This window comes from Salmo salar, chromosome 29 (genome assembly GCF_965601325.2).
Source record: "Salmo salar chromosome 29, fSalSal1, whole genome shotgun sequence".
In the NCBI taxonomy this organism is placed as follows: Eukaryota; Metazoa; Chordata; class Actinopteri; order Salmoniformes; family Salmonidae; genus Salmo; species Salmo salar.
This window is the reverse complement of record NC_138319.1, coordinates 44,245,310-44,271,683: the sequence shown is the minus strand read 5'-3', so window position 1 is coordinate 44,271,683 and position 26,374 is coordinate 44,245,310. Positions and strand designations below refer to the sequence as shown.

Sequence of the window (26,374 nt, the reverse complement as noted above, 5' to 3'; positions counted from 1 at the left end):
GGTTGTTAGAATAGGCTACTGTGCTGATATAACACCCTGAAAACAACACGGTTTGCTGTGGTGGCGTTTTCCGTCATTCTGGTTGGTCAGAGTAGAGCAATGTTTTATTTTAACTATTCAAATAGAGAAATGACTTACATTTACATTTACATTTAAGTCATTTAGCAGACGCTCTTATCCAGAGCGACTTACAAATTGGTGCATTCACCTTATAATATCCAGTGGAACAACCACTTTACAATAGTGCATCTAAATCTTTTAAGGGGGGGGGTTAGAAGGATTACTTTATCCTATCCCAGGTATTCCTTGAAGAGGTGGGGTTTCAGGTGTCTCCGGAAGGTGGTGATTGACTCTGCTGTCCTGGCGTCGTGAGGGAGCTTGTTCCACCATTGGGGTGCCAGAGCAGCGAACAGTTTTGACTGGGCTGAGCGGGAACTGTGCTTCCTCAGAGGTAGGGAGGCGAGCAGGCCAGAGGTGGATGAACGGAGTGCCCTTGTTTGGGTGTAGGGCCTGATCAGAGCCTGAAGGTACGGAGATGCCGTTCCCCTCACAGCTCCGTAGGCAAGCACCATGGTCTTGTAGCGGATGCGAGCTTCGACTGGAAGCCAGTGGAGAGAGCGGAGGAGCGGGGTGACGTGAGAGAACTTGGGAAGGTTGAACACCAGACGGGCTGCGGCGTTCTGGATGAGTTGTAGGGGTTTAATGGCACAGGCAGGGAGCCCAGCCAACAGCGAGTTGCAGTAATCCAGACGGGAGATGACAAGTGCCTGGATTAGGACCTGCGCCGCTTCCTGTGTGAGGCAGGGTCGTACTCTGCGAATGTTGTAGAGCATGAACCTACAGGATCGGGTCACCGCCTTGATGTTGGTGGAGAACGACAGGGTGTTGTCCAGGGTCACGCCAAGGCTCTTAGCACTCTGGGAGGAGGACACAAGGGAGTTGTCAACCGTGATGGCGAGATCATGGAACGGGCAGTCCTTCCCCGGGAGGAAGAGCAGCTCCGTCTTACCGAGGTTCAGCTTGAGGTGGTGATCCGTCATCCACACTGATATGTCTGCCAGACATGCAGAGATGCGATTCGCCACCTGGTTGTCAGAAGGGGGAAAGGAGAAGATTAATTGTGTGTCATCTGCATAGCAATGATATGAGAGACCATGTGAGGATATGACAGAGCCAAGTGACTTGGTGTATAGCGAGAATAGGAGTGGGCCAAGAACAGAGCCCTGGGGGACACCAGTGGTGAGAGCACGTGGTGCGGAGACAGATTCTCGCCACGCCACCTGGTAGGAGCGACCTGTCAGGTAGGACGCAATCCAAGCGTGGGCGGCGCCGGAGATGCCCAGCTCGGAGAGGGTGGAGAGGAGGATCTGATGGTTCACGGTATCAAAGGCAGCAGATAGGTCTAGAAGGATGAGAGCAGAGGAGAGAGAGTTAGCTTTAGCAGTGCGGAGAGCCTCCGTGACACAGAGAAGAGCAGTCTCAGTTGAATGCCCAGTCTTGAAACCTGACTGATTAGGATCAAGAAGGTCATTCTGAGAGAGGTAGCAAGAGAGCTGGCCAAGGACGGCGCGTTCAAGAGTTTTGGAGAGAAAGGAAAGAAGGGATACTGGTCTGTAGTTGTTGACATCGGAGGGATCGAGTGTAGGTTTTTTCAGAAGGGGTGCAACTCTCGCTCTCTTGAAGACGGAAGGGACGTAGCCAGCGGTCAAGGTTGAGTTGATGAGCGAGGTGAGGTAGGGGAGAAGGTCTCCGGAAATGGTCTGGAGAAGAGAGGAGGGGATAGGGTCAAGTGGGCAGGTTGTTGGGCGGCCGGCCGTCACAAGACGCGAGATTTCATCTGGAGAGAGAGGGGAGAAAGAGGTCAAAGCACAGGGTAGGGCAGTGTGAGCAGGACCAGCAGTGTCGTTTGACTTAGCAAACGAGGATCGGATGTCGTCAACCTTCTTTTCAAAATGGTTGACGAAGTCATCCGCAGGGGGGGGGAGGGGGAGGAGGATTCAGGAGGGAGGAGAAGGTAGCAAAGAGCTTCCTAGGGTTAGAGGCAGATGCTTGGAGTTTAGAGTGGTAGAAAGTGGCTTTAGCAGCAGAGACAGAAGAGGAAAATGTAGAGAGGAGGGAGTGAAAGGATGCCAGGTCCGCAGGGAGGCGAGTTTTCCTCCATTTCCGCTCGGCTGCCCGGAGCCCTGTTCTGTGAGCTCGCAGTGAGTCGTCGAGCCACGGAGCAGGAGGGGAGGACCGAGCCGGCCTGGAGGATAGGGGACAGAGGAAATCAAAGGATGCAGAGAGGGAGGAGAGGAGGGTTGAGGAGGCAGAATCAGGAGATAGGTTGGAGAAGGTTTGAGCAGAGGGAAGAGATGATAGGATGGAAGAGGAGAGAGTAGCGGGAGAGAGAGAGCGAAGGTTGGGACGGCGCAATACCATCCGAGTAGGGGCAGAGTGAGAAGTGTTGGATGAGAGCGAGAGGGAAAAGGATACAAGGTCGTGGTCGGAGACTTGGAGGGGAGTTGCAATGAGATTAGTGGAAGAACAGCATCTAGTAAAGATGAGGTCAAGCGTATTGCCTGCCTTGTGAGTAGGGGGGGAAGGTGAGAGGGTGAGGTCGAAAGAGGAGAGGAGTGGAAAGAAGGAGGCAGAGAGGAATGAGTCGAAGGTAGACGTGGGGAGGTTAAAGTCACCCAGAACTGTGAGAGGTGAGCCATCCTCAGGAAAGGAACTTATCAAGGCGTCAAGCTCATTGATGAACTCTCCAAGGGAACCTGGAGGGCGATAAATGATAAGGATGTTAAGCTTGAAAGGGCTGGTAACTTTGACAGCATGGAATTCAAATGAGGAGATAGACAGATGGGTCAGGGGAGAAAGAGAGAATGTCCACTTGGGAGAAATGAGGATTCCAGTGCCACCACCCCGCTGGCTCGATGCTCTAGGGGTATGCGAGAACACGTAGTCAGACGAGGAGAGAGCAGTAGGAGTAGCAGTGTTATCTGTGGTAATCCATGTTTCCGTCAGCGCCAGGAAGTCTAGGGACTGGAGGGTAGCATAGGCTGAGATGAACTCAGCCTTGTTGGCCGCAGACCGGCAGTTCCAGAGGCTGCCGGAGACCTGGAACTCCACGTGGGTCGTGCGCGCTGGGACCACCAGGTTAGAGTGGCAGCGGCCACGCGGTGTGGAGCGTTTGTATGGCCTGTGCAGAGGAGAGAGAACAGGGATAGACAGACACATAGTAGACAAGCTACAGAAGAGGCTACGCTAATGCAAAGGAGATTGGAATGACAAGTGGACTACACGTCTCGAATGTTCAGGAAGTTAAGCTTACGTTGCAAAAATCTTATTGACTAAAATGATGCAGTACTGCTGGCTGGTGGAGTAGGCTAGCTAACAGTGGCTGCGTTGTTGACTTTGAACGTGTAGCTGGCTAGGTAACCTCGGTAGTTTCAGTACTACACCTTGTCATGATACAAAGCAACTTTGTAGCTAGCTAGCTAACATAACACTAATCAAGACGTTCCTTGTAGTGTATTTAGTTTCAACAATGCTGCTCGTCGGTAATAGTTGGCTGGGTTAGGAAAAATGGCGTCGCGGGGGACGGAAATAGCTGGCTAGCTAACCTCGATGGCTGGCTAGCTAGCTAACAATTATCAAGCTATGACAAAGACAACTAAGTAGCTAGCTAGGTAACACTGCACCAGTCAAATCGTTCCGTTGTAAAGTATTAGTATCTACAGCGCTGCTAGTCGGTAACGGTTGGCTAGCTGGCAGTGGGTTAATGATGACAAGGTGTGTTGAGTAAGTCTGGCGCCGCGTCGCGGCTGGCTGGCTCACCTCGATAATACTCAAACTCAAACTACACAATTATCTTAGATACAGAGACAGCAAAGACAACTATGTAGCTGGCTAACTAACACTAACACCACACTAATCAAGTCGTTACGATGTAATAGTTTCTGCAGTGCTGCTAGTCGGTAGAAGTTGGCTAGCTAGCAGTGATGACTAGCTAGCTAGCAGCTGGCAGTGTTGACTACGTTAGGAGGACGAAGATAGCTAGCCTCGATAATTACTCAGTTACTCTAAACTACACAATTATCTTTGATACAAAGACGGCTATGTAGCTAGCTAAGAAGAATTGCTCAGATCAAACAAATCAAGCCGTTGTAATGTAGTGAAGTGTAATATTACCTGTGGAGCGAAGCGTGGTGCGGCTGCTCGCTCCAAACCGGAAGACTTAAAATGCCCATCCCTATGACCCATCATCTGTCCTGTATGTTACCTTGTCTCTGGACACCCAATAACTAATGTGACTAAATATGTCCTGCAGATCCTCCCTCTGATGTTGGGGAAGAGCTTCCTCCTCTGCCTACCTCTCCGACCTTCGCCCCTGTAGAGGAGAAGGAGAACAAGACCGCCAGTGCTGTTGGGAAGAAAACTGGTAACCCTGTAGAGAAGGTGGAGAAGACTGGTAACCCTGTAGAGAAGGTGGAGAAGACTGGTAACCCTGTAGAGAAGGTGGAGAGAAAACCATCATCAGAGACTGGTGAAGCGGTAAAACACCTCATATTATTCTGCAATGGAATGAAATAAAATGAAATGGCAGAATGCACACTTATGATCTGTTGTTGACACCAGGTGCCCAAAGGAGAAGAGATGCACAAGGAGGGGAGAGCAGAGAGCACGTTGATGGATACTGGTAGGTGATGACTGTTGATAACTGATAGCCAGTGACTGAAATGGCTTGTTACTGTGGCAGTATCTCTGGACATATGTTAATGTCTCACCAGCCCACCTCTGTATGACATCAGCAAGTTATCTGTAGAAATAATCATCTGCAGAAATGCCTTGTCTTGAGTGTCAACCCTTTTCCCCGTGTTTCCTTGGCTGAGGTAGAGAGCCTGAACCCCTTTCCCTGGCTGAGGTAGAGAGCCTGAACCCCTTTCCCTGGCTGAGGTAGAGAGCCTGAACCCCTTTCCCTGGCTGAGGTAGAGAGCCTGAACCCCTTTCCCTGGCTGAGGTAGAGAGCCTGAACCCCTTTCCCTGGCTGAGGTAGAGAGCCTGAACCCCTTTCCCTGGCTGAGGTAGAGAGCCTGAACCCCTTTCCCTGGCTGAGGTAGAGAGCCTGAACCCCTTTCCCTGGCTGAGGTAGAGAGCCTGAACCCCTTTCCCTGGCTGAGGTAGAGAGCCTGAACCCCTTTCCCTGGCTGAGGTAGAGAGCCTGAACCCCTTTCCCTGGCTGAGGTAGAGAGCCTGAACCCCTTTCCCTGGCTGAGGTAGAGAGCCTGAACCCCTTTCCCTGGCTGAGGTAGAGAGCCTGAACCCCTTTCCCTGGCTGAGGTAGAGAGCCTGAACCCCTTTCCCTGGCTGAGGTAGAGAGCCTGAACCCCTTTCCCTGGCTGAGGTAGAGAGCCTGAACCCCTTTCCCTGGCTGAGGTAGAGAGCCTGAACCCCTTTCCCTGGCTGAGGTAGAGAGCCTGAACCCCTTTCCCTGGCTGAGGTAGAGAGCCTGAACCCCTTTCCCTGGCTGAGGTAGAGAGCCTGAACCCCTTTCCCTGGCTGAGGTAGAGAGCCTGAACCCCTTTCCCTGGCTGAGGTAGAGAGCCTGAACCCCTTTCCCTGGCTGAGGTAGAGAGCCTGAACCCCTTTCCCTGGCTGAGGTAGAGAGCCTGAACCCCTTTCCCTGGCTGAGGTAGAGAGCCTGAACCCCTTTTCCCTGTGTTTCCCTGGCTGAGGTAGAGAGCCTGAACCCCTTTCCCTGGCTGAGGTAGAGAGCCTGAACCCTTTCCCTGTGTTTCCCTGGCTGAGGTAGAGAGCCTGAACCCTTTTCCCTGTGTTTCCCTTGGCTGAGGTAGAGAGCCCGTTTAAAAAGCACGCTCCCATCAAGACCTCCAGCCCCATAAAGCGGCAGGAGGGGGATGAGGACAAGGAAATAACAGCCTCTCCGTTGTTCTTGATCTGTGATGATGATGATGAAGATGAAGATGACCACGGCCCTGTAAAGCAGCCTATCGCTGCCCTGACACCACAGTGCAACGGACAGGCAGCGGACAGGTAAGATACATCCCAACTCGATACCGATATGGAACGCTTGACAAGGAGTTTGTTGTTTTTAGTCTTGTTATATTGATTCAAATAGGGGGAAAGTTTGTTTCCTCTACGCTTCGCTGATGTTTCCTCTTCTATACCTCTCTGATGTTCCCCCTTCTTCTATACCCCCCTGGTGTTCCCTATTCTTCTATACCCCCCTGGTGTTCCCTATTCTTCTATACCCCCCTGGTGTTCCCTATTCTTCTATACCCCCCTGGTGTTCCCTATTCTTCTATACCCCCCTGGTGTTCCCTATTCTTCTATACCCCCCTGGTGTTCCCTATTCTTCTATACCCCCCTGGTGTTCCCTATTCTTCTATAACCCCCTGGTGTTCCCCCTTCTTCTATAACCCCCTGGTGTTCCCTCTTCTTCTATAACCCCCTGGTGTTCCCCCTTCTTCTATAACCCCCTGGTGTTCCCCCCTCTTCTATAACCCCCTGGTGTTCCCCCTTCTTCTATACCCCCCTGGTGTTCCTGCTTCTTCTATAACCCCCTGGTGTTCCTGCTTCTTCTATAACCCCCTGGTGTTCCCGCTTCTTCTATAACCCCCTGGTGTTCCCGCTTCTTCTATAACCCCCTGGTGTTCCCTATTCTTCTATAACCCCCTGGTGTTCCCCCTTCTTCTATAACCCCCTGGTGTTCCCGCTTCTTCTATAACCCCCTGGTGTTCCCGTTTCTTCTATAACCCCCTGGTGTTCCCCCCTCTTCTATAACCCCCGGGTGTTCCCCCCTCTTCTATAACCCCCGGGTGTTCCCCCTTCTTCTATAACCCCCGGGTGTTCCCCCTTCTTTTATACCCCCCTGGTGTTCCCCCCTCTTCTATAACCCCCTGATGTTCCCTCTTCTCCAGGGGATATGATGCAGTGCTGGACTCTCCTCCCTGTCGGTTTTCTGTCGGCAACCAAAAGACGCCAGCTCACAGTATGCCGAAGAAAGAAGAGACACCTTGGTCAGTCTACTGGACTGGTTCAGTATGGAGGCTCTGTAGACTGATCTTAATCCCATCTCCTTGCTTTGTTGTTTCTCTACCTATTATAGTTCATAATGATCAGATCAGTGCTACACAGGACAGGAGACCTGGGTTTGGCTGGGTTAGGGTTTGGCTGGCTGGGTTAGGGTTTGGCTGGCTGGGTTAGGGTTTGGCTGGCTGGGTTAGGGTTTGGCTGGCTGGGTTAGGGTTTGGCTGGGTGGGTTAGGGTTTGGCTGGCTGGGTTAGGGTTTGGCTGGGTTAGGGCTTGGCTGGCTGGGTTAGGGTTTGGCTGGCTGGGTTAGGGTTTGGCTGGCTGGGTGGGTTAGGGTTTGGCTGGCTGGGTGGGTTAGGGTTTGGCTGGCTGGGTTAGGGTTTGGCTGGCTGGGTTAGGGTTTGGCTGGCTGGGTTAGGGCTTGGCTGGCTGGGTTAGGGCTTGGCTGGCTGGGTTAGGGCTTGGCTGGGTTAGGGTTTGGCTGGCTGGGTTAGGGTTTGGTTGGCTGGGTTAGGGTTTGGCTGGGTTAGGGTTTGGCTGGCTGGGTTAGGGCTTGGCTGGCTGGGTTAGGGTTTGGCTGGGTTAGGGTTTGGCTGGCTGGGTTAGGGTTTGGCTGGCTGGGTTAGGGTTTGGCTGGCTGGGTTAGGGTTTGGCTGGGTTAGGGCTTGGCTGGGTTAGGGCTTGGCTGGGTTAGGGCTTGGCTGGGTTAGGGCTTGGCTGGCTGGGTTAGGGCTTGGCTGGGTTAGGGCTTGGCTGGCTGGGTTAGGGCTTGGCTGGCTGGGTTAGGGTTTGGCTGGCTGGCTGGGTTAGGGCTTGGCTGGCTGGGTTAGGGCTTGGCTGGCTGGGTTAGGGCTTGGCTGGCTGGGTTAGGGTTTGGCTGGCTGGGTTAAGGTTTGGCTGGCTGGTTTTGGGTTTGGCTGGCTGGGTTTGGCTGGCTGGGTTAGGGTTTGGCTGGCTGGGTTAGGGTTTGGCTGGCTGGGTTAGGGTTTGGCTGGCTGGGTTAGGGTTTGGCTGGGTTAGTTGATGGTTTAGAGCAGACCTTTGTGTTTTATCTGTGTAGTTCAAGGAAGGTGTTCTAGAATCTGTCTTATTCTGTTCTAGGTGTGTAAACATTTAAATGAAATTGGGATGGTAAATGTTATTGGGATGGTAAATGTTTACACAACTACCACTAACAGGTCCTGATCATCATCATAAAGGGAAAATAAAAAGAGGAACATACCCAATGTTGTAATGTTAGGAGATATAAACATCTTTACAATTATATGCCACAGATATATAAAGCGCTCCTCCGCACTTCATCTTTGTTAAGTTGGAAAAATGGCAGAGAAAGGCAAGCGACAACAGCAAAGTCCTGTCTGGCAAATGGCAATACTTTGAGAAGTGAAATGCAGACTTTGCGAGGTGGAATTGAGGGACAGTAATGGTAGTACAGATGCAATGCTGAACCATCTGAACGGGACGCACCGTCAGACACAAACCGTTGCTGGTAGCAGCACAGGCCCCCAACAACAGACACAAACCGTTGCTGGTAGCAGCACAGGCCCCCAACAACAGACACTAGACTGCTAAGGAAGTGTGATATGGCAGTGAGAACCACTGACTCCAGAAATGGCAGCCGTTGTTAATGGTAGAGGATGTTGTCTTCAATACCCTCATGGCATATCTAGAACCAGACTACAAGATGCCTTGGTGGAGAAATTGTACAATAATTACTCTGCATGTTCAAAGTGCAAGCTCTCAAACTATTTTTCTCATGAATCATTGTTAGGTAGTGTGTTTTTGTCTCATAATATGAAATGACAGTAGACTACCGGTAGCCTACTGTATCTACGACTGTGGTAGATTGAACTCCATTGTACCCTAGTGGTCATACGCAGTAGGACCATGTTCTGCATTGTGAATTCATGTGGAATTGTATCACTTGTTCTTATTTTTTTTTAACAGAAACTGGACAAAATGGCAGTTTAAATGTTAAGATCATTTTCAATTTGTCACATCCCTATTGTGTTCATTCTCCAGGAAGTTGACTCTGTCCCTGTGCAGCATAGAGACAGAGCCAGAAGAGTCTCCCCAAAGAAGCCCGTATCCAGCCGTAGAACCCAAAGAACAACCAGCACCAGAGAAGAAGAGTCTGGCCCAACCTTCAGAGAAGAAGAGTCTGGCCCAACCTTCAGAGAAGAAGAGTGTGGCCCAACCTTCAGAGAAGAAGAGTGTGGCCCAACCTTCAGAGAAGAAGAGTGTGGCCCAACCTTCAGAGAAGAAGAGTGTGGCCCAACCTTCAGAGAAGAAGAGTGTGGCCCAACCTTCAGAGAAGAAGAGTGTGGCCCAACCTTCAGAGAAGAAGAGTGTGGCCCAACCTTCAGAGAAGAAGAGTGTGGCCCAACCTTCAGAGAAGAAGAGTGTGGCCCAACCTTCAGAGAAGAAGAGTGTGGCCCAACCTTCAGAGAAGAAGAGTGTGGCCCAACCTTCAGAGAAGAAGAGTGTGGCCCAACCTTCAGAGAAGAAGAGTGTGGCCCAACCTTCAGAGAAGAGGAGTGTGGCCCAACCTTCAGAGAAGAGGAGTGTGGCCCAACCTTCAGAGAAGAGGAGTCTGGCCCAGCCTTCAGAGAAGAGGAGTCTGGCCCAGCCTTCAGAGAAGAGGAGTCTGGCCCAGCCTTCAGAGAAGAGGAGTCTGGCCCAGCCTTCAGAGAAGAGGAGTCTGGCCCAGCCTTCAGAGAAGAGGAGTCTGGCCCAGCCTTCAGAGAAGAGGAGTCTGGCCCAGCCTTCAGAGAAGAGGAGTCTGGCCCAGCCTTCAGAGAAGAGGAGTCTGGCCCAGCCTTCAGAGAAGAGGAGTCTGGCCCAGCCTTCAGAGAAGAAGAGCCTGGCCCAGCCTTCAGAGAAGAAGAGCCTGGCCCAACCTTCAGAGAAGAAGAGCCTGGCCCAGCCTTCAGAGAAGAAGAGCCTGGCCCAGCCACCAGAGAAGAAGAGCCTGGCCCAGCCACCAGAGAAGAAGAGCCTGGCCCAGCCACCAGAGAAGAAGAGCCTGGCCCAGCCACCAGAGAAGAAGAGCCTGGCCCAGCCACCAGAGAAGAAGAGCCTGGCCCAGCCACCAGAAGAGGAGGCAACACAGGAAAGGAAATCCACATCCTCCTTCCTCCAGAAGCTGAGAGAGGCTGGTCAATCCAAGCCTACCTGGTGAGTCCACATCTATTGTCTTCATTTAACTGAATGAATGGTTAGAACTGCCATGTGTACAATATCCACAGAAGTGTCCCTCCCTGTTTCTAAACCCAAAAGCCCAACATCACGAGACTTCCGGGAACGCTTGCGAAGCATACCAGGCTGGAGTTTGGGATTTGAGAAGTCGATGAGAGAAGTGAAATATTCTTCCTTCGTTGTTAATTGTCTCTGAAAAATAAAGGCACAACCTAGATTTGAGCCAATGTCTTAAGTAGTTGAACATGTTATTAATATGACGTGTCTTTGGCATCATTAAAATTGAAGACTGTTATTTTAACAAATCAATTCTCTGTAATTATTATTACGTGATTAAACTAATCGTGTAAATGTAATTAACTAGGAAGTCGGGGCACCAAGGAAAATCTTCAGATTACAAAGTTATAATTTTCCTAATATAACTCTTCAGATATTTTAATATCTGATCAATTAGTCTTCTGATTAATGAATTATTCTTTACCTCACGTTAGTCTCATTCCAAACGTCGTAAATTGTTGGTTATCTGCACGAACCCAGCCTGTACTATGAATCATCCATACATCAATCGTCATAATCATTTATTTACTAACTAAATAATCACAGAAATGCATAAGCAAACAAACAGTAGATATGGTTACAAGGATATGATAGGGGAGGTTCCCTAGTGGGCTAAGCCGATATGACGGCTTGGTCGACAAAGGGAAGTGGGTGTGGACTGAAAAGGGCGCGAAAGACAAAAGGATTCACTACACAGTTGATAATTATATTAATGGAAATGCTAATCCTTTGCACATGAACGCTCACTCATTCGGGAATAATTGCAGTCAATATATATATATTTACGCCCAGTGTGTCGTCGTGATCTCTGTTGGCATTGTCAATCCTTCTTTTAGAAAGTTCATCCGTGCGTCTCGCTCTCTCTTCCCTGAAGTCTTTCGTGGTTAGAATGGATACTTCAGAGTACCGTTCAGAAATGTTCTCATAGAATAGATGTTTCGGCGGTTGTCGGTCTTCGCATCCCAGGTTGACATCATTTCTAGCTGCAGACTAGTAATTAGTATCTAAGATTTGCTCTTACTCTGTCGGGATCGATAGTCTCAGAGTTTAACCATTTCCCGCCGTCTAGCCAATGCTCCACATGGTATGGTTAGGAATTCAACAACCATTTCAACCTTAGTTTATACTGGGGTTTTTGTGGTCTGAACTCAACCTGTGCCTCCTCAGTGTCCATCGAGGTACGTGTGGTCTGAAGAGGATTTCCTCAGGAGGGGTTTTTATTCGTAACAGTAGGAAAGGGCTGTTCCATGTCACCAGATCATGTCTGTGCTCACGGGGACGGGCCAATGACTTAGTTAAACTTTAAAGGGAATACAATTCTTTCAAGTTAAAGGTTTAACATCATATTACATCATTTCACAAATAGTTTAATCTTTACTCATTAATTTTATTACAAGAATTAGATGCAAAACCCATTAATATGAGAAATGTAATTATTCAGAGATATAGTCATGTGTGTTTCCTTTCCTCTCTGAGGTCGCCAAATGAAACGCACTCGTCAATACCCGTCCCTTAAGTATCCACGGACCATTCCCACCTTCTCACAAGTTCAGCCCTAGGAAAGGGTTAATGCTGTGTTTCTGTTTAGCCCTAGGAAAGCCCTGGCGTCCCCAGTGAGAGAAGCTCCTCTCACCGATCTGGAGGATGACTTCCTGATCCTGGAGGACGATGGTCCTTCCTGGTTCTCCCTTCGCAGGAAGACTGACCCCAATAGGACCACAGCCACACCTCGACCGCAGCAGAAGGACCAATCACACAGCAGTAATGACGCCTTAGCTGACACACTCACCAAGGCCAGCCAATCAGAGAAGGATACAGCCAAGCTGAGATCAGGAGGGACAGCTGAAGTGAAAACTAAAGAGAAGAATACTACTGGAGGCTCCTCCCTCATACCTGTCCTCACCAAGTCTACAGCCAGGAAGGAGAGGGACTCTAGTCCCCAGGGTGATGGGCCTGTCGAGGCAGACCACATAGAACAAGACCAGAAGAAGAACGTCAACAACCCGTTATCTGAACCAACGACAGCAGGTTACCTAGAACCAGGAGGAGGGGCTAAGCCTAAACCCAGCCAATCAAAAGCCCGCACCAAAACAGAAAAGAAAGTTCCCAGAATATCTAAATTCCAAGCTGGTATCCAAGGTGACGAGGTGAACCCCAAGACGAGCCGAGGACGAGGCCGGCAGTCTGGGAAGACCAGGAGACTGTCCGCTGGAGCTGGGGAGGAGCCCGTCAGCATGGAGGAGGAGAGGGAAGCTGCTGCAGACCAGGATGTTTCACCAGGTAAGATGACATCACACATCACAATGGTTTCTTTTGACTACAATGTTCATCACAAGTTCAAGTCGTATCATGCCATTTGTAGGTATAGGAATACAGTTGAAGTGGGAAGTTTACATACACTTAGGTTGGAGTCATTAAAACTAGTTCTTCAACCACTCCACAAATGTCTTGTTAACAAACTATAGTTTTGGCGAATCGGTTAGTCGGCTGTGCATGATACAAGTAATTTTCCAATAATTGTTAAGACATATTATTTCACTTATAATTCACTGTATCACAATTCCAGTGGGTCAGAAGTTTACATACACTAAGTTGACTGTGCCTTTAAACAGCTTGGAAAATTCCAGAAAGTTATGTCATGGCTTTAGAAGCTTCTGATAGGCTAATTGACATCATTTGAGTCAATTGGAGGTGTATTTGGCGATGTATTTCAAGGCCAGACTACGGTTTGCAACTGTACATGGGGACAAAGATCGTACTTTTTGAAGAAATGTCCTCTGGTCTAATGAAACAAAAATAGAACTGTTTGGCCATAATGACCATCGTTATGTTTTGAGGAAAAAGGGGGATGCTTGCAAGCCGAAGAACACCATCCCAACCATGAAGCACGGTGGTGGCAGCATCATGTTGTGGGGGTGCTTTGCTGCAGGAGGGACTGGTGCACTTCACAAAATAAGATGGCATCATGAGGGAGGAAAATGATGTGCATATATTGAAGCAACATCTCAAGACATCAGTCAGGATGTTAAAGCTTGGTCACAAATGGGTCTTCCACATGGACAATGACCCCCAAGCATACTTCCAAAGTTGTGTCAAAATGGCTTAAGGACAACAAAGTCAAGGTATTGGAGTGGCCATCACAAAGCCCTGACCTCAATCCTATAGAACATTTGTAGGCAGAACTGAAAAAGCGTGTGCGAGCAAGGAGGCCTACAAACCTGACTCAGTTACACCAGCTCTGTCAGGAGGAATGGGCCAAAATTCACCCAAATTATTGTGGGAAGCTTGTGGAAGGCTACCTGAAACGTTTGACCCAAGTTAAACAATTTAAAGGCAATGCTACCAAATACTAATTGAGTGTATGTAAACTTCTGATCCACTGGGAATGTGATGAAAGAAATAAAAGCTGAAATAAATTATTCTCTTTACTATTATTCTGACATTTCACATTCTTAAAATAAAGTGGTGATCCTAACTGACCTAAGACAGGGAATTTTTACTAGGATTAAATGTCAGGAATTGTGAAAAACTGAGTATAAATGTATTTGGCTAAGGTGTATGTAAACTTCTGAGTTCGACTGTATGTTTTGCTCTCAACAATAAAAACAACTAAATAAAAACATTCACAAAACAATCAATGGGAAAATGTAGTGCACTTAAAAATCTAGGCTAGATGTTGTCTTTCCTCCACAGTAATACAGTTGGCACCGACAGGACAGAGACGAGTCAAGGTTCCAGCCAATCGTCAGGCCAAGGAGGTCGGCCCCTCCCCTACAGGTGAGGCTGACTCCTCCCAGTTAGCAGGGAAGAGGAAAAGGATCAGGCCTGGTCCCTGGTGGCTCACCCGACCTGGCAACACCCAGGTCACAGATAACACACACACAGCCAACAAGTCCAAACACAATAACAAGAAAACAAAAACAAAACCAGCAAGATATTCCTCTGTGGAGTCAGGGCAAGAGGAGGGGACATCAAGAACCTTGTTTAATCAGAATGCAAAGAAGAAACCCTCGTCCAATCAGACCGCAGAGAATAAACCCTGGTCCAATCAGACTGCAGAGCATAAAGCAGAGAAGCCCAAGAGGGGCAGAACTAAGAAGCAGAAGATGACCAGTAGAGAGGAGCCAGCAAGGCCTGAAGGTCAGAGAGAAGAGGAGGAGGCTGAGGCCTCTACAGCGGAGGAGCAGGAGCAGCAGCAGGAGGAGCAGCAGGAGGAGCAGCAGCAGCAGGAGGAGCAGCAGCAGCAGGAGGAGCAGCAGCAGGAGGAGGAGCAGCAGGAGGAGGAGGAGGAGCAGGAGGAGGAGCAGCAGCAGGAGGAGCAGCAGCAGCAGCAGGAGGAGCAGCAGCAGGAGGAGGAGCAGCAGCAGGAGGAGCAGCAGCAGCAGGAGGAGCAGCAGGAGGAGCTGGGGGGCCTCAGTCCCATGCCCAGCCCTCTCAGACAGCATACACTCACTCCAAGTAAGGCTTCATACTAACGCCATCCATTTTCCTTCAAGTGGATATAGCTCACTCATAAATCAAACTTAGTAAAATACAAAAGATATACTCTGTCATCTCAAATAGCTGTTATTTAAATATGTAGTTGATTTTGTGTTCTGCTTGTCTCTTCTCAGGTGAGAAGGTGTTTGACTGGATCTATACCCGCACTCCCAAGTGTAAACCCCAGAGTGACATTACCCCCCACTCTGCTACCGTTACCCCCAGCAGGAGTGATGCCTACCCCACTACCGTTATCCCCAGCAGGCAGTGGCGTCAGGCCAGGGAGGCTCCAGAGAAACGCAGCAGGAGGAGGAAAGCTCCAGGGAACTGGTGGGTTACCAACAACCCCCCAGAGAACGCTGACAGCACCTCTTCATTCCCTCAACAACCCCAACCTTACATCAAAAAGTCTTCACCCCCTCAACTACAGCCTAACCCAAAAACTCGCAAGGTGGAGAGAAGTAAGTTCCTTGGACCCCCTCAGAATGGCAACACAGCCTCCTCAACTCGACCTGGAGGAGTTCGGACTCCGCTGAAGAGGAAGGACCTCTCCACTCCCAAGACGGTCAAGCGCTCTCTGGCCACCTTTGGTGCCATCTTGTCCTCGGGCAGAGGAGCGCTCCCGGTGGCCACGGTCAGAAGCAGCACGTGGCAGACTTCCGGGAGGAAATCGCTATTCCCTAGAGCGCCTGAGGAGCAGTCAGCCCAGAGACCGAGCGCCGGCCTCAGCTCTGGTCCAGCTAATGACCCCTCCCAGGACACAACCAGTGACAGGAGCTCCAGCCCTGTGGGTCTGAGTGCCAGTACTGTCTGCATAGAGCCTGCTGGACAGCTGGGGATAAAGACCATACGCCGAGACTTCTCCCAAAGCAACAACCGACTCTCAGACAACACGTAAGTACACTCCCAAATACTGTTACTTCTGACTGTTGTTTCTAAACACTGTTTTAAAAAATGTTTTAATTGTATTTGACCTTTATTTAACTAGGCAAGTCAGTTAAGAACAAATTCTTATTTTCAATGACGGCCTAGGAACAGTGGGTTAACCGCCTTGTTCAGGGGGCAGAACGACAGATTTTGTACCTTGTCAGCTCGGGGATTCGATCTTGCAACCTTTCGGATGCAAGTCCAACGCTCTAACCACTTGGCTACCTGCCGCCCCAGGACATCGCTTTGTGCACGGGGGCGTTGTCATGCTGAAACAGGAAAGGGCCTTCTCCAAACTGTTGCCACAAAGTTGGAAGCACAGAATCATCTAGAATGTCATTGTATGCTGTAGCGTTAAGATTCACTGGAACTAAGGGGCCTGAACTATGAAAACCAGCCCCAGACCATTATTCCTCCTCCACCACCAAACTTTACAGTTGGCACTGTGCATTGGGACAGGTAGCGTTCTCCTGGCATCCGCCAAACCCAGATTCGGCCGTCGGACTGCCAGATGGTGACGCGTGATTCATCACTCCAGAGAACGCGTTTCCGCTGCTCCAGAGTCCAATGGCAGAGTCCAATTTTATACACTTGTCCGCAGCGGGTGTGGCTGAAATAGCCAATTCTACTAATTTGAAGGTGTTTCCACATACTGCTGTATATATATATATAGTGTATTTCTGACTGTTGCTTCTCTTCTAAACAACGTTTTGAGTGACTGTTGTCCAACATGACACTGTCAGGACATCATTTCCTTTTTGTCAACAGGTTAAAAGGTTTCAAAAGCGGACCGTCTTCCATGATTGAACTGGACGATTATGAAGAGAATGACGACATCTGTAAGTACGGAGCCTTGTGCTATCCTAGTGTGTCCTATAGAGCTGGTTGTTGTCCTATCCTAGTGTGTCCTATAGAGCTGGTTGTCCTGTCCTAGTGTGTCCTATAGAGCTGGTTGTCCTATCCTAGTGTGTCCTATAGAGCTGGTTGTTGTCCTATCCTAGTGTGTCCTATAGAGCTGGTTGTCCTGTCCTAGTGTGTCCTATAGAGCTGGTTGTCCTATCCTAGTGTGTCCTATAGAGCTGGTTGTTGTCCTGTCCTAGTGTGTCCTATAGAGCTGGTTGTTGTCCTATCCTAGTGTGTCCTATAGAGCTGGTTGTCCTATCCTAGTGTGTCCTATAGAGCTGGTTGTTGTCCTGTCCTAGTGTGTCCTATAGAGCTGGTTGTCCTATCCTAGTGTGTCCTATAGAGCTGGTTGTTGTCCTATCCTAGTGTGTCCTATAGAGCTGGTTGTCCTGTCCTAGTGTGTCCTATAGAGCTGGTTGTCCTATCCTAGTGTGTCCTATAGAGCTGGTTGTTGTCCTATCCTAGTGTGTCCTATAGAGCTGGTTGTCATATCCTAGTGTGTCCTATAGAGCTGGTTGTTGTCCTATCCTAGTGTGTCCTATAGAGCTGGTTGTCCTGTCCTAGTGTGTCCTATAGAGCTGGTTGTCATATCCTAGTGTGTCCTATAGAGCTGGTTGTTGTCCTATCCTAGTGTGTCCTATAGAGCTGGTTGTCCTATCCTAGTGTGTCCTATAGAGCTGGTTGTTGTCCTGTCCTAGTGTGTCCTATAGAGCTGGTTGTTGTCCTGTCCTAGTGTGTCCTATAGAGCTGGTGGTTGTCCTGTCCTAGTGTGTCCTATAGAGCTGGTTGTTGTCCTGTCCTAGTGTGTCCTATAGAGCTGGTTGTTGTCCTGTCCTAGTGTGTCCTATAGAGCTGGTTGTTGTCCTATCCTAGTGTGTCCTATAATGCTGGTTGTTGTCCTGTCCTAGTGTGTCCTATAGAGCTGGTTGTCCTATCCTAGGGTGTCCTATAGAGCTGGGTGTCCTGTCCTAGTGTGTCCTATAGAGCTGGTCGTCCTGTCCTAGTGTGTCCTATAGAGCTGGTGGTTGTCCTGTCCTAGTGTGTCCTATAGAGCTGGTTGTTGTCCTGTCCTAGTGTGTCCTATAGAGCTGGTTGTTGTCCTGTCCTAGTGTGTCCTATAGAGCTGGTTGTCCTATCCTAGTGTGTCCTATAGAGCTGGTTGTTGTCCTATCCTAGTGTGTCCTATAGAGCTGGTTGTCCTATCCTAGTGTGTCCTATAGAGCTGGTTGTCCTATCCTAGTGTGTCCTATAGAGCTGGTTGTCCTATCCTAGTGTGTCCTATAGAGCTGGTTGTCCTATCCTAGTGTGTCCTATAGAGCTGGTTGTCCTATCCCAGTGTGTCCTATAGAGCTGCTGGTTGTCCTATCCTAGTGTGTCCTATAGAGCTGGTTGTTGTCCTGTCCTAGTGTGTCCTATAGAGCTGGTTGTCCTAACCTAGTGTGTCCTATAGAGCTGGTTGTTGTCCTGTCCTAGTGTGTCCTATAGAGCTGGTTGTCCTAACCTAGTGTGTCCTATAGAGCTGGTTGTCCTAACCTAGTGTGTCCTATAGAGCTTGTTGTTGTCCTGTCCTAGTGTGTCCTATAGAGCTGGTTGTCCTATCCCAGTGTGTCCTATAGAGCTGCTGGTTGTCCTATCCTAGTGTGTCCTATAGAGCTGGTTGTTGTCCTGTCCTAGTGTGTCCTATAGAGCTGGTTGTCCTATCCCAGTGTGTCCTATAGAGCTGCTGGTTGTCCTATCCTAGTGTGTCCTATAATGCTGGTTGTTGTCCTGTCCTAGTGTGTCCTATAGAGCTGGTTGTCCTAACCTAGTGTGTCCTATAGAGCTGGTTGTCCTAACCTAGTGTGTCCTATAGAGCTGGTTGTCCTAACCTAGTGTGTCCTATAGAGCTTGTATTGCTTCTATTTTACGGATTTCTGTTTGCTTTGACTTTTCCATTTTATAGTTTTAATTTAAAGTGTGTTGGGATTTTAAATGCACTTTAAGTGACGTTTGATATTAGACATTTAAACTACAGTGCATTCAGGAAGTATTCAAACCCCTCGACTTGTTGTGTTTCTGCCTGAATTCAAAACGGATCCAAATCAAAAAGTCACCCATCTACCCGCAGTACTCCATAATGACAGTGAAAATATGTTTTTCCAAATGTTTGCTAATTTATTGAAAATGTAATGCAGAAATATATAATTTACAAATGTATTCACACCTCTTAGTCAATAATTTGTATAAGCACCTTTATCAGATATTACAGCTGTGAGTCTTCCTGGTATCTCTCCAAAAGCTTTGTGCAATGTTTGCCCATTTTTCTTTTCAAATTTCTTCAAGCTCTGTCAAATTGGTTGTTGATCATTGCTAGACAACCATTTTCAGGTCTTGCAATAGATTTACAGGTAGATTTAAGTCAATACTGTAACTCGGCCACTCAGGAACATTCACTGTCTTCTTGGTAAGCAACTCCAGTGTATATTTGGCCTTGTGTTTTAGGTTATTGTTCTGCTGAAAGGTGAATTCACCAATGTGTCTGGTGGAAGGCAGACTGAACCAGGATTTCCTATAGGATGTTGCCTGTGCTTTGTGCCGTTGTTTTTTTTTTTTATCCTGAAAAACTCCCTAGTCCTTAACGATTACAAGCATACCCATAACATGATGCAGCCACCACTATGCTTGAACATATGGAGAGTGGTACTCAGTAATGTGTTGTATTGGATTTGCCCCAAACATAACACTTTGTATTCAGGACAAAATCTAAATTGCTTTACGAGATCTTTTTGCAGTTTTGCTTTAGTGCCTTTTTGCAAACAGGAAGCATGTTTTTGGAATATTTGTTATTCTGTACAGGCTTCCTTCTTTTCACTCTGTCATTTTAGGTTACTATTGTGGAGTTACTACCATGTTGTTGATTCATCCTGTTTTCTCCCATCACAGGTCTGTAACCGTTATAAAGTCACCATTGTGAAATCCCTGAGCGGTTTCCTTCCTCTCTGGCAACTGAGTTAGGAAGGATTGCACTTGTATTTTTGTAATGACTGGGTTTATTGATCCACCAGCCAAAGCGTAATCAATAACTTTACTATGCCCAAAGTGATATTCAATGTCTGTCATGTTTGACTTGGACTGGTGGATAGGTGGAATCAAATGCAGGAGACAGAGGTGCTGGAGGTGAGGTCTAACGTCACCGTTGGCCTCATGGTTATGTGGGGGGGTTTAGAGATGAGGTAGTCATTTCAACAATCATACGTCACACAGTCAATCCATGCAACTTATGTGGCTCATTTAGCCAGGTGTTACTCCTGTATTATGGCTTAATAAGGGCTTGAATACGTATTGGCTCAAGACATTTCAGCTTTTCATTTTTCATTTATTTGTAAAATGTTCTAAAAACATTAGTTCCACTTTGACGTTATGTGTGTAGGCCAGTGACACACAAAAAAAAATCTCTATTTAATTCATTTTAAATTCAGGCTGTAACAACAAAATGTGGAAAAAGTCAAGGGGTGTGAATACTTTCTGAAGGCACAGATGTGTTGGACAGACCTGTTTCCAAGATGACTGCAGAGCCAACCCAGAAACTTTACAATCCCTTTAGTGATATACTACTTTCTTATTATTCCACTGACCTTTAACCCTGACCTCTTCATGACAGGTGTCCAGTCATTCAGATTGTTGCCCCATCCGTCTGTCCCTCGTGGCATCGGGCTGTCGGACCCTGAGGCTGTGACTGAGCTTTGTGCTCCTCCTCTCAGAGCCATCACACTGCAGCTGGAGGACAAGGCCAACCTCACAGACTGGATGGCTTTGCTCTGGCCTGCCGCTGGGAAACGTACGTAGACACAGGACAGAGATGGGGCAGTAGGTCAACAGTAGTGTGATGTTGTCCTGTGTTGTGTTATCAGAGGGAGGCCAGATCAGTCCAGATCATTTCCAGTGGTTCTCGTATCGAGACAGAGCTCTTGGTTACAAGATGGACCTGCTGGCTGAAACCTTCTCTAATGGAAAGATCTTGCTGGGCTCCTACATGAAGAAACCTCTGCTGGTGGACCACAGCGCTACCACTGTGAGTAACCCTGACCTTTAACCCTCTGCTGGTCGACAACAGTACTAGCACTGTGAGTAACCTTTAACCCCTGATCCCTAAAACCATCAGGGATGCAAACTTGTCGCTTTTCTGCGATATTCGCCATTTTGATTTGTAAATAGGCCATCCACGTGAATCGTGTAGATCCGAAGAAAGAACTATTTGAGCTTGGAAGGGGGTTGGGGTCTGTTCTCTGTTTTTCACATCGGAAGTCATTGACTGAGCACAGAATACACCCCTACGCGTTCCACAAAGACAATATCACAGTTCAGTGTGACGGCAGATACAACAGCACTGATGTTTGGCGATTAGGCCTGGCTCGCAGTCGGTGTTCCAAATAATCTCAAAGGCTAGCCGTTTCACATCAGTTACACCAGCCTAATCTCGGGAGTTGACAGGCTTGAAGTCATCAACAGCGCAATGCATTGCGAAGGGCTGCTGGCAAAACGCACAAAAGTGCTGTTTTGAATGAATGCTTACGAGCCTGCTGGTGCCTACCACCGCTCAGTCATACTGCTCTATCAAATCATAGACTTAATTATAACATAATAACACACAGAAATACGAGCCTTAGGTCATTAATATGGTCGAATCCGGAAACTATCATCTCAAAAACAAAACATTTATTCTTTCAGTGAAATACGGAAGTGTTCCGTATTTTATCTAACGGGTGGCATCCCTAAGTCTAAATATTCCTGTTACATTGCACAACCTTCAATGTTATGTCATAATTACGTAAAATTCTGGCAAATTAGTTCGCAACGAGCCAGGCGGCCCAAACTGTTGCCTATACCCTGACTCCGCGTGCAATGAACGCAAAATGACACAATTTCACCTGGTTAATATTGCCTGCTAACCTGGATTTCTTTTTAGTTAAATATGCCGGTTTAAAAATATATACTTCTGTGTATTGATTTTAACCTCTATGGGCTAGGTGGGACGCTAGCGTGCCACCCGTGGTGCACTCCATCAACAGCAGGTGCATTTCAAGAGCGGCAAATTTGAATCCAAATAAATGTCAAAATTCACATTTTTCAAACATACAACTATTTTACACCCTTTGAAAGATAAACATCTCCTTAATCTAACCACGTTTTACGATTTCAAAAAGGTTTTACGGCGAAAGCATAAATTTAGAGTATGTTAGGACAGTACATTTACAAGAGTTGTGTGTAATGTTTTGTCAATTCAAAGACAGGGTCACCAAAACCATAAAACCAGCTAAAATGATGCACTAACCTTTTACAATCTCCATCAGATGACACTCCTAGATAATTATGTTAGACAATGCATGCATTTTTAGTTCTATCAAGTTCATATTTATATCCAAAAACAGCGTTTTACTATGGCATTGATGTTGAGGAAATCGTTTCCCTCCAATAACCGGCAGTCAAGTCAGCAACACAAATTAAATAATTAAAATTAGAAAACATTGGTAAAATATTATATTGTCATTTAAAGAATTATAGATTTACATCTCTTGAACGCAATCAACTTGCCAGATTTAAAAATAACCTTACTGGGAAATCACACTTTGCAATAATCTGAGCACTGCGCCCAGAAAAATACGCGTTGCGATACAGACTAGACGTCATGTTGGGGAGATCTATGTAAATAATCCATTACCTTTGATTCTCTTCATCAGATGTCACTTCCAGGTATCACAGGTCCATAACGAATGTAGTTTTGTTCAAAAAAGCTCATCATTTATGTCCAAAAATCTCCGTCTTGTTAGCACATGATCTAAGCCAGCCGGACTTCTCGTCATGAACGAGGGGAAAAAATATATTTACGTTCGTTCAAACATGTCAAACGTTGTATAGCATGAATCATTAGGGCCTTTTTTAACCAGAACATGAATAATAGTCAAGGTGGACGAATGCATACTCTTTTATAACGTATTGGAACGAGGGTACCCAACATGAACTCGCGCGCCAGGTGTCTAATGGGACATCATCGTTCCATGGCTCTTGTTCGGTCAGATCTCCCTCCAGAAGACTCAAAACACTTTGTAAAGGCTGGTGACATCTAGTGGAAGCAATAGGAAGTGCCAAAATATTCCTCAGCCCCTGTGTTTTTCAATGGGATAGGTTTAAAGGTAATACAACACATCAGGTATCCACTTCCTGTCAGAAAATGTCTCAGGGTTTTGCCTGCCAAATGAGTTCTGTTATACTCACAGACACCATTCAAACAGTTTTAGAAACTTTAGAGTGTTTTCTATCCATATATAATAAGTATATGCATATTCTAGTTACTGGGTAGGATTAGTAACCAGATTAAATCGGGTACATTTTTTTTATCCAGACGTGCAAATGCTGCCCCCTAGCCCTAACAGGTTAAACCTCCTAACCAGCTGTGTTGTTGTTATTCCAGGTGTATTATCTCCTAACCAGCTGTGGTGTTGTTCCAGGTGTATAACCTCCTAACCAGCTGTGTTGTTATTCCAGGTGTATAACCTCCTAACCAGCTGTGTTGTTATTCCAGGTGTATAACCTCCTAACCAGCTGTGTTGTTGTTATTCCAGGTGTATAACCTCCTAACCAGCTGTGGTGTTGTTGTTATTCCAGGTGTATAACCTCCTAACCAGCTGTGTTGTTGTTGTTCCAGGTGTATAACCTCCTAACCAGCTGTGTTGTTGTTGTTCCAGGTGTATAACCTCCTAACCAGCTGTGGTGTTGTTCCAGGTGTATAACCTCCTAACCAGCTGTGGTGGTGTTGTTGTTCCAGGTGTATAACCTCCTAACCAGCTGTGTTGTTGTTATTCCAGGTGTATAACCTCCTAACCAGCTGTGTGTTGTTCCAGGTGTATAACCTCCTAACCAGCTGTGTTGTTATTCCAGGTGTATAACCTCCTAACCAGCTGTGGTGTTGTTGTTATTCCAGGTGTATAACCTCCTAACCAGCTGTGTTGTTATTCCAGGTGTATAACCTCCTAACCAGCTGTGGTGTTGTTGTTATTCCAGGTGTATAACCTCCTAACCAGCTGTGGTGTTGTTGTTATTCCAGGTATATAACCTCCTAACCAGCTGTGTAGCTGTGACCATCAATGGCAAAGAGAACCATTATAACCCAGGACAGACCTTCATGGTCCCATGTGGTGAGTTTTAACCCAGGACAGGCCATGTGTTCTGGCCCCCTCCCTGTGTTGTCCAACAGGCCATGTGTTCTGACCCCCTCCCTGTGTTGTCCAACAGGCCATGTGTTCTGACCCCCTCCCTGTGTTGTCCAACAGGCCATGTGTTCTGACCCCCTCCCTGTGTTGTCCAACAGGCCATGTGTTCTGACCCCCTCCCTGTGTTGTCCAACAGGCCATGTGTTCTGACCCCCTCCCTGTGTTGTCCAACAGGCCATGTGTTCTGACCCCCTCCCTGTGTTGTCCAACAGGCCATGTGTTCTGACCCCCTCCCTGTGTTGTCCAACAGGCCATGCCTACAGCCTCCACAATCTGACCCAGGAACCTGCTGCTCTACACTTCACCAGGATGCTGGCAGAGAGCTCAGAGTGAGGCCTGGGACCACAGCCAGGGGCTCAGTAATAGTGACAGGTCAGAGTGGTGAAGGATCCTTACAGAGGACCACCAGGTACCTCAACTTCAGAGTGACTGAGACCAGCAGAGACGACATGCTAGAGAGGCCCTCCTCAATGTCATTCCCAAGGACTTAACAGGAAATGACCAGCCGGTGATTTAAATGGAAAAGTTAAGAAGATTAAAAGTGTACAGGGGGCTGTGCTGTAAGTACTTGTTATTGTCACAGTAACATTTGTAAATAGCAATACTTTTGTTTCTATGGTTTTTAGTGTGTCCCCTACTGTGTACATTTAATGTGACCAATGAAATAACTTGTAAAGGCTTCTGGGTATTTGTATTGGACTATTCATCTTCTGTCAACTGTTGCAAACACATGGTATGTAATAATAAAAATAAAAAGTAATTCAGTCCTGGCTGTTTATTCTACTAAACTCATCAAAAAAAGAAACATACCTTTTTCAGGACCCTGTCTTTCAAAGATAATTAGTAAAAATCCAAATAACTTCACAGATCTTCATTGTAAAGGGTTTAAACACTGTTTCCCCATGCTTGATCAATGAACCATAAACAATTAATGAACACGCCTGTTGTAAGGCAGGTCCTCACCAGACATCACCGGCAACAACGTCGCCTACGGGCACAAACCCACCGTCGCTGGACCAGACAGGACTGGCAAAAAGTGCTCTTCACTGACGAGTCGTGGTTTTGTCTCACCAGGGGTGATGGTCGGATTCGCGTTTATCATCGAAGGAATGAGCGTTACACCGAGGCCAGTACTCTGGAGCGGGATCGATTTGGAGGGTCTGTCATGGTCTGGAGCGGTGTGTCACAGCATCATCGGACTGAGCTTGTTGTCATTGCAGGCAATCTCAACGCTGTGCGTTACAGGGAAGACATCCTCCTCCCTCATGTGGTACCCTTCCTGCAGGCTCCTCCTGACATGACCCTCCAGCATGACAATGCCACCAGCCATACTGCTCGTTCTGTGAGTGATTTCCTGCAAGACAGGAATGTCAGTGTTCTGCCATGGCCAGCGAAGAGCCCGGCTCTCAATCCCATTGAGCACGTCTGGGACCTGTTGGATCGGAGGGTGAGGGCTAGGGCCATTCCCCCCAGAAATATCCGGGAACTTGCAGGTGCCTTTGGTGGAAGAGGGGTAACATCTCACAGCAAGAACTGAGAAATCTGGTGCAGTCCATGAGGAGGAGATGCACTGCAGTTCTCAATGCAGCTGGTGGCCACACCAGATACTGACTGTTACTTTTGATTTTGACCCTCCCCCCCCTCCCCCTTTGTTCAGGGACACATTATTCAATTTCTGTTAGTCACATGTCTGTGGAACTTGTTCAGTTTATGTCTCAGTTGTTAAATCTTATATTCATACAAATATTTTTACTAGGGGGACGTATATAACCATTCTGATTTGAGGTGATGTCCAGGTAAGGTATGACACGGAATACTAGGGGGCAGTATATAACCTTGTTGAATTGACCAGGAGGGGACAATTTACACTACCGGTCCAAAGTTTTAGAACACCTACTCATTGAAGTGTTTTTCTTTATTTTTTGTACAATTTTCTTCATTGTTGAATAATAGTGAAGACATCAAAACTATGAAATAACACATGGAATCATGTAGTTACCAAAAAAGTGTTAAACAAATCAAAATATATTTTATATTTGAGCTTCTTTAAATAACCACCATTTTGCCTTGACAGCTTTGCACACTCTTGGCATTCTCTCAACCAGCGTCACCTGGAATGTTTTTCCAACAGTCTTGAAGGAGTTCCCACATATGCTGAGCACTTGTTGGCTGCTTTTCCTTCACTCTGCGGTCCGACTCATCTCAGACCATCTCAATTGGGTTGAGGTCGGAGGATTGTGGAGGCCAGGTCATCTGATGCAGCACTTCATCACTGTCCTTGGTCCAATAGCCCTTACACTTTGAGATGTGTCTGACTTGAACTCTGTGAAGCATTTATTTGAGCTGCAATTTCTGAGGCTGGTAACTCTAATGAACTTATCCTCTGCAGCAGAGTTCCCTCTGGGTCTTCCTTTCCTGTGGCAGTCCTCATGAGAGCCAATTTCATCAAAGCACTTGATGGTTTTGCAACTTAACTTGAAGAAATTTTCTAAGAAATTAAAATGTTCCATATTGGCTGACCTTCATGT

The 26,374-nt window shown here is 47.4% G+C and overlaps 1 protein-coding gene across 6 annotated transcripts in view; it reads left to right on the top strand.

Moving 5' to 3' along the window:
* The window catches only part of si:ch211-161h7.4 (uncharacterized), a 57,415-nt gene extending 32,805 nt beyond the window's left edge, over positions 1-24,610 (top strand). For 3 of the 6 annotated variants that reach the window (XM_082970843.1, XM_082970839.1, XM_082970841.1), the window contains 14 exons: positions 4,313-4,470; positions 4,501-4,536; positions 4,621-4,681; positions 5,838-6,036; positions 6,924-7,022; positions 9,058-10,212; positions 11,879-12,570; positions 13,984-14,748; positions 14,904-15,663; positions 16,465-16,535; positions 20,240-20,416; positions 20,490-20,650; positions 23,681-23,771; positions 24,097-24,610. In XM_082970843.1, the coding sequence (XP_082826969.1) occupies positions 4,639-4,681; positions 5,838-6,036; positions 6,924-7,022; positions 9,058-10,212; positions 11,879-12,570; positions 13,984-14,748; positions 14,904-15,663; positions 16,465-16,535; positions 20,240-20,416; positions 20,490-20,650; positions 23,681-23,771; positions 24,097-24,179 (4,296 nt within the window). In that variant the 5' untranslated portion in view covers positions 4,313-4,470; positions 4,501-4,536; positions 4,621-4,638 and the 3' untranslated portion in view covers positions 24,180-24,610. Of the gene's footprint in view, positions 1-4,312; positions 4,537-4,620; positions 4,682-5,837; positions 6,037-6,923; positions 7,023-9,057; positions 10,213-11,878; positions 12,571-13,983; positions 14,749-14,903; positions 15,664-16,464; positions 16,536-20,239; positions 20,417-20,489; positions 20,651-23,680; positions 23,772-24,096 lie in introns of all 6 variants that reach the window. The other 3 variants (XM_082970842.1, XM_082970838.1, XM_082970840.1) reach the window with 1 other exon arrangement.
* The last annotated feature ends 1,764 nt before the right edge of the window (positions 24,611-26,374 follow it).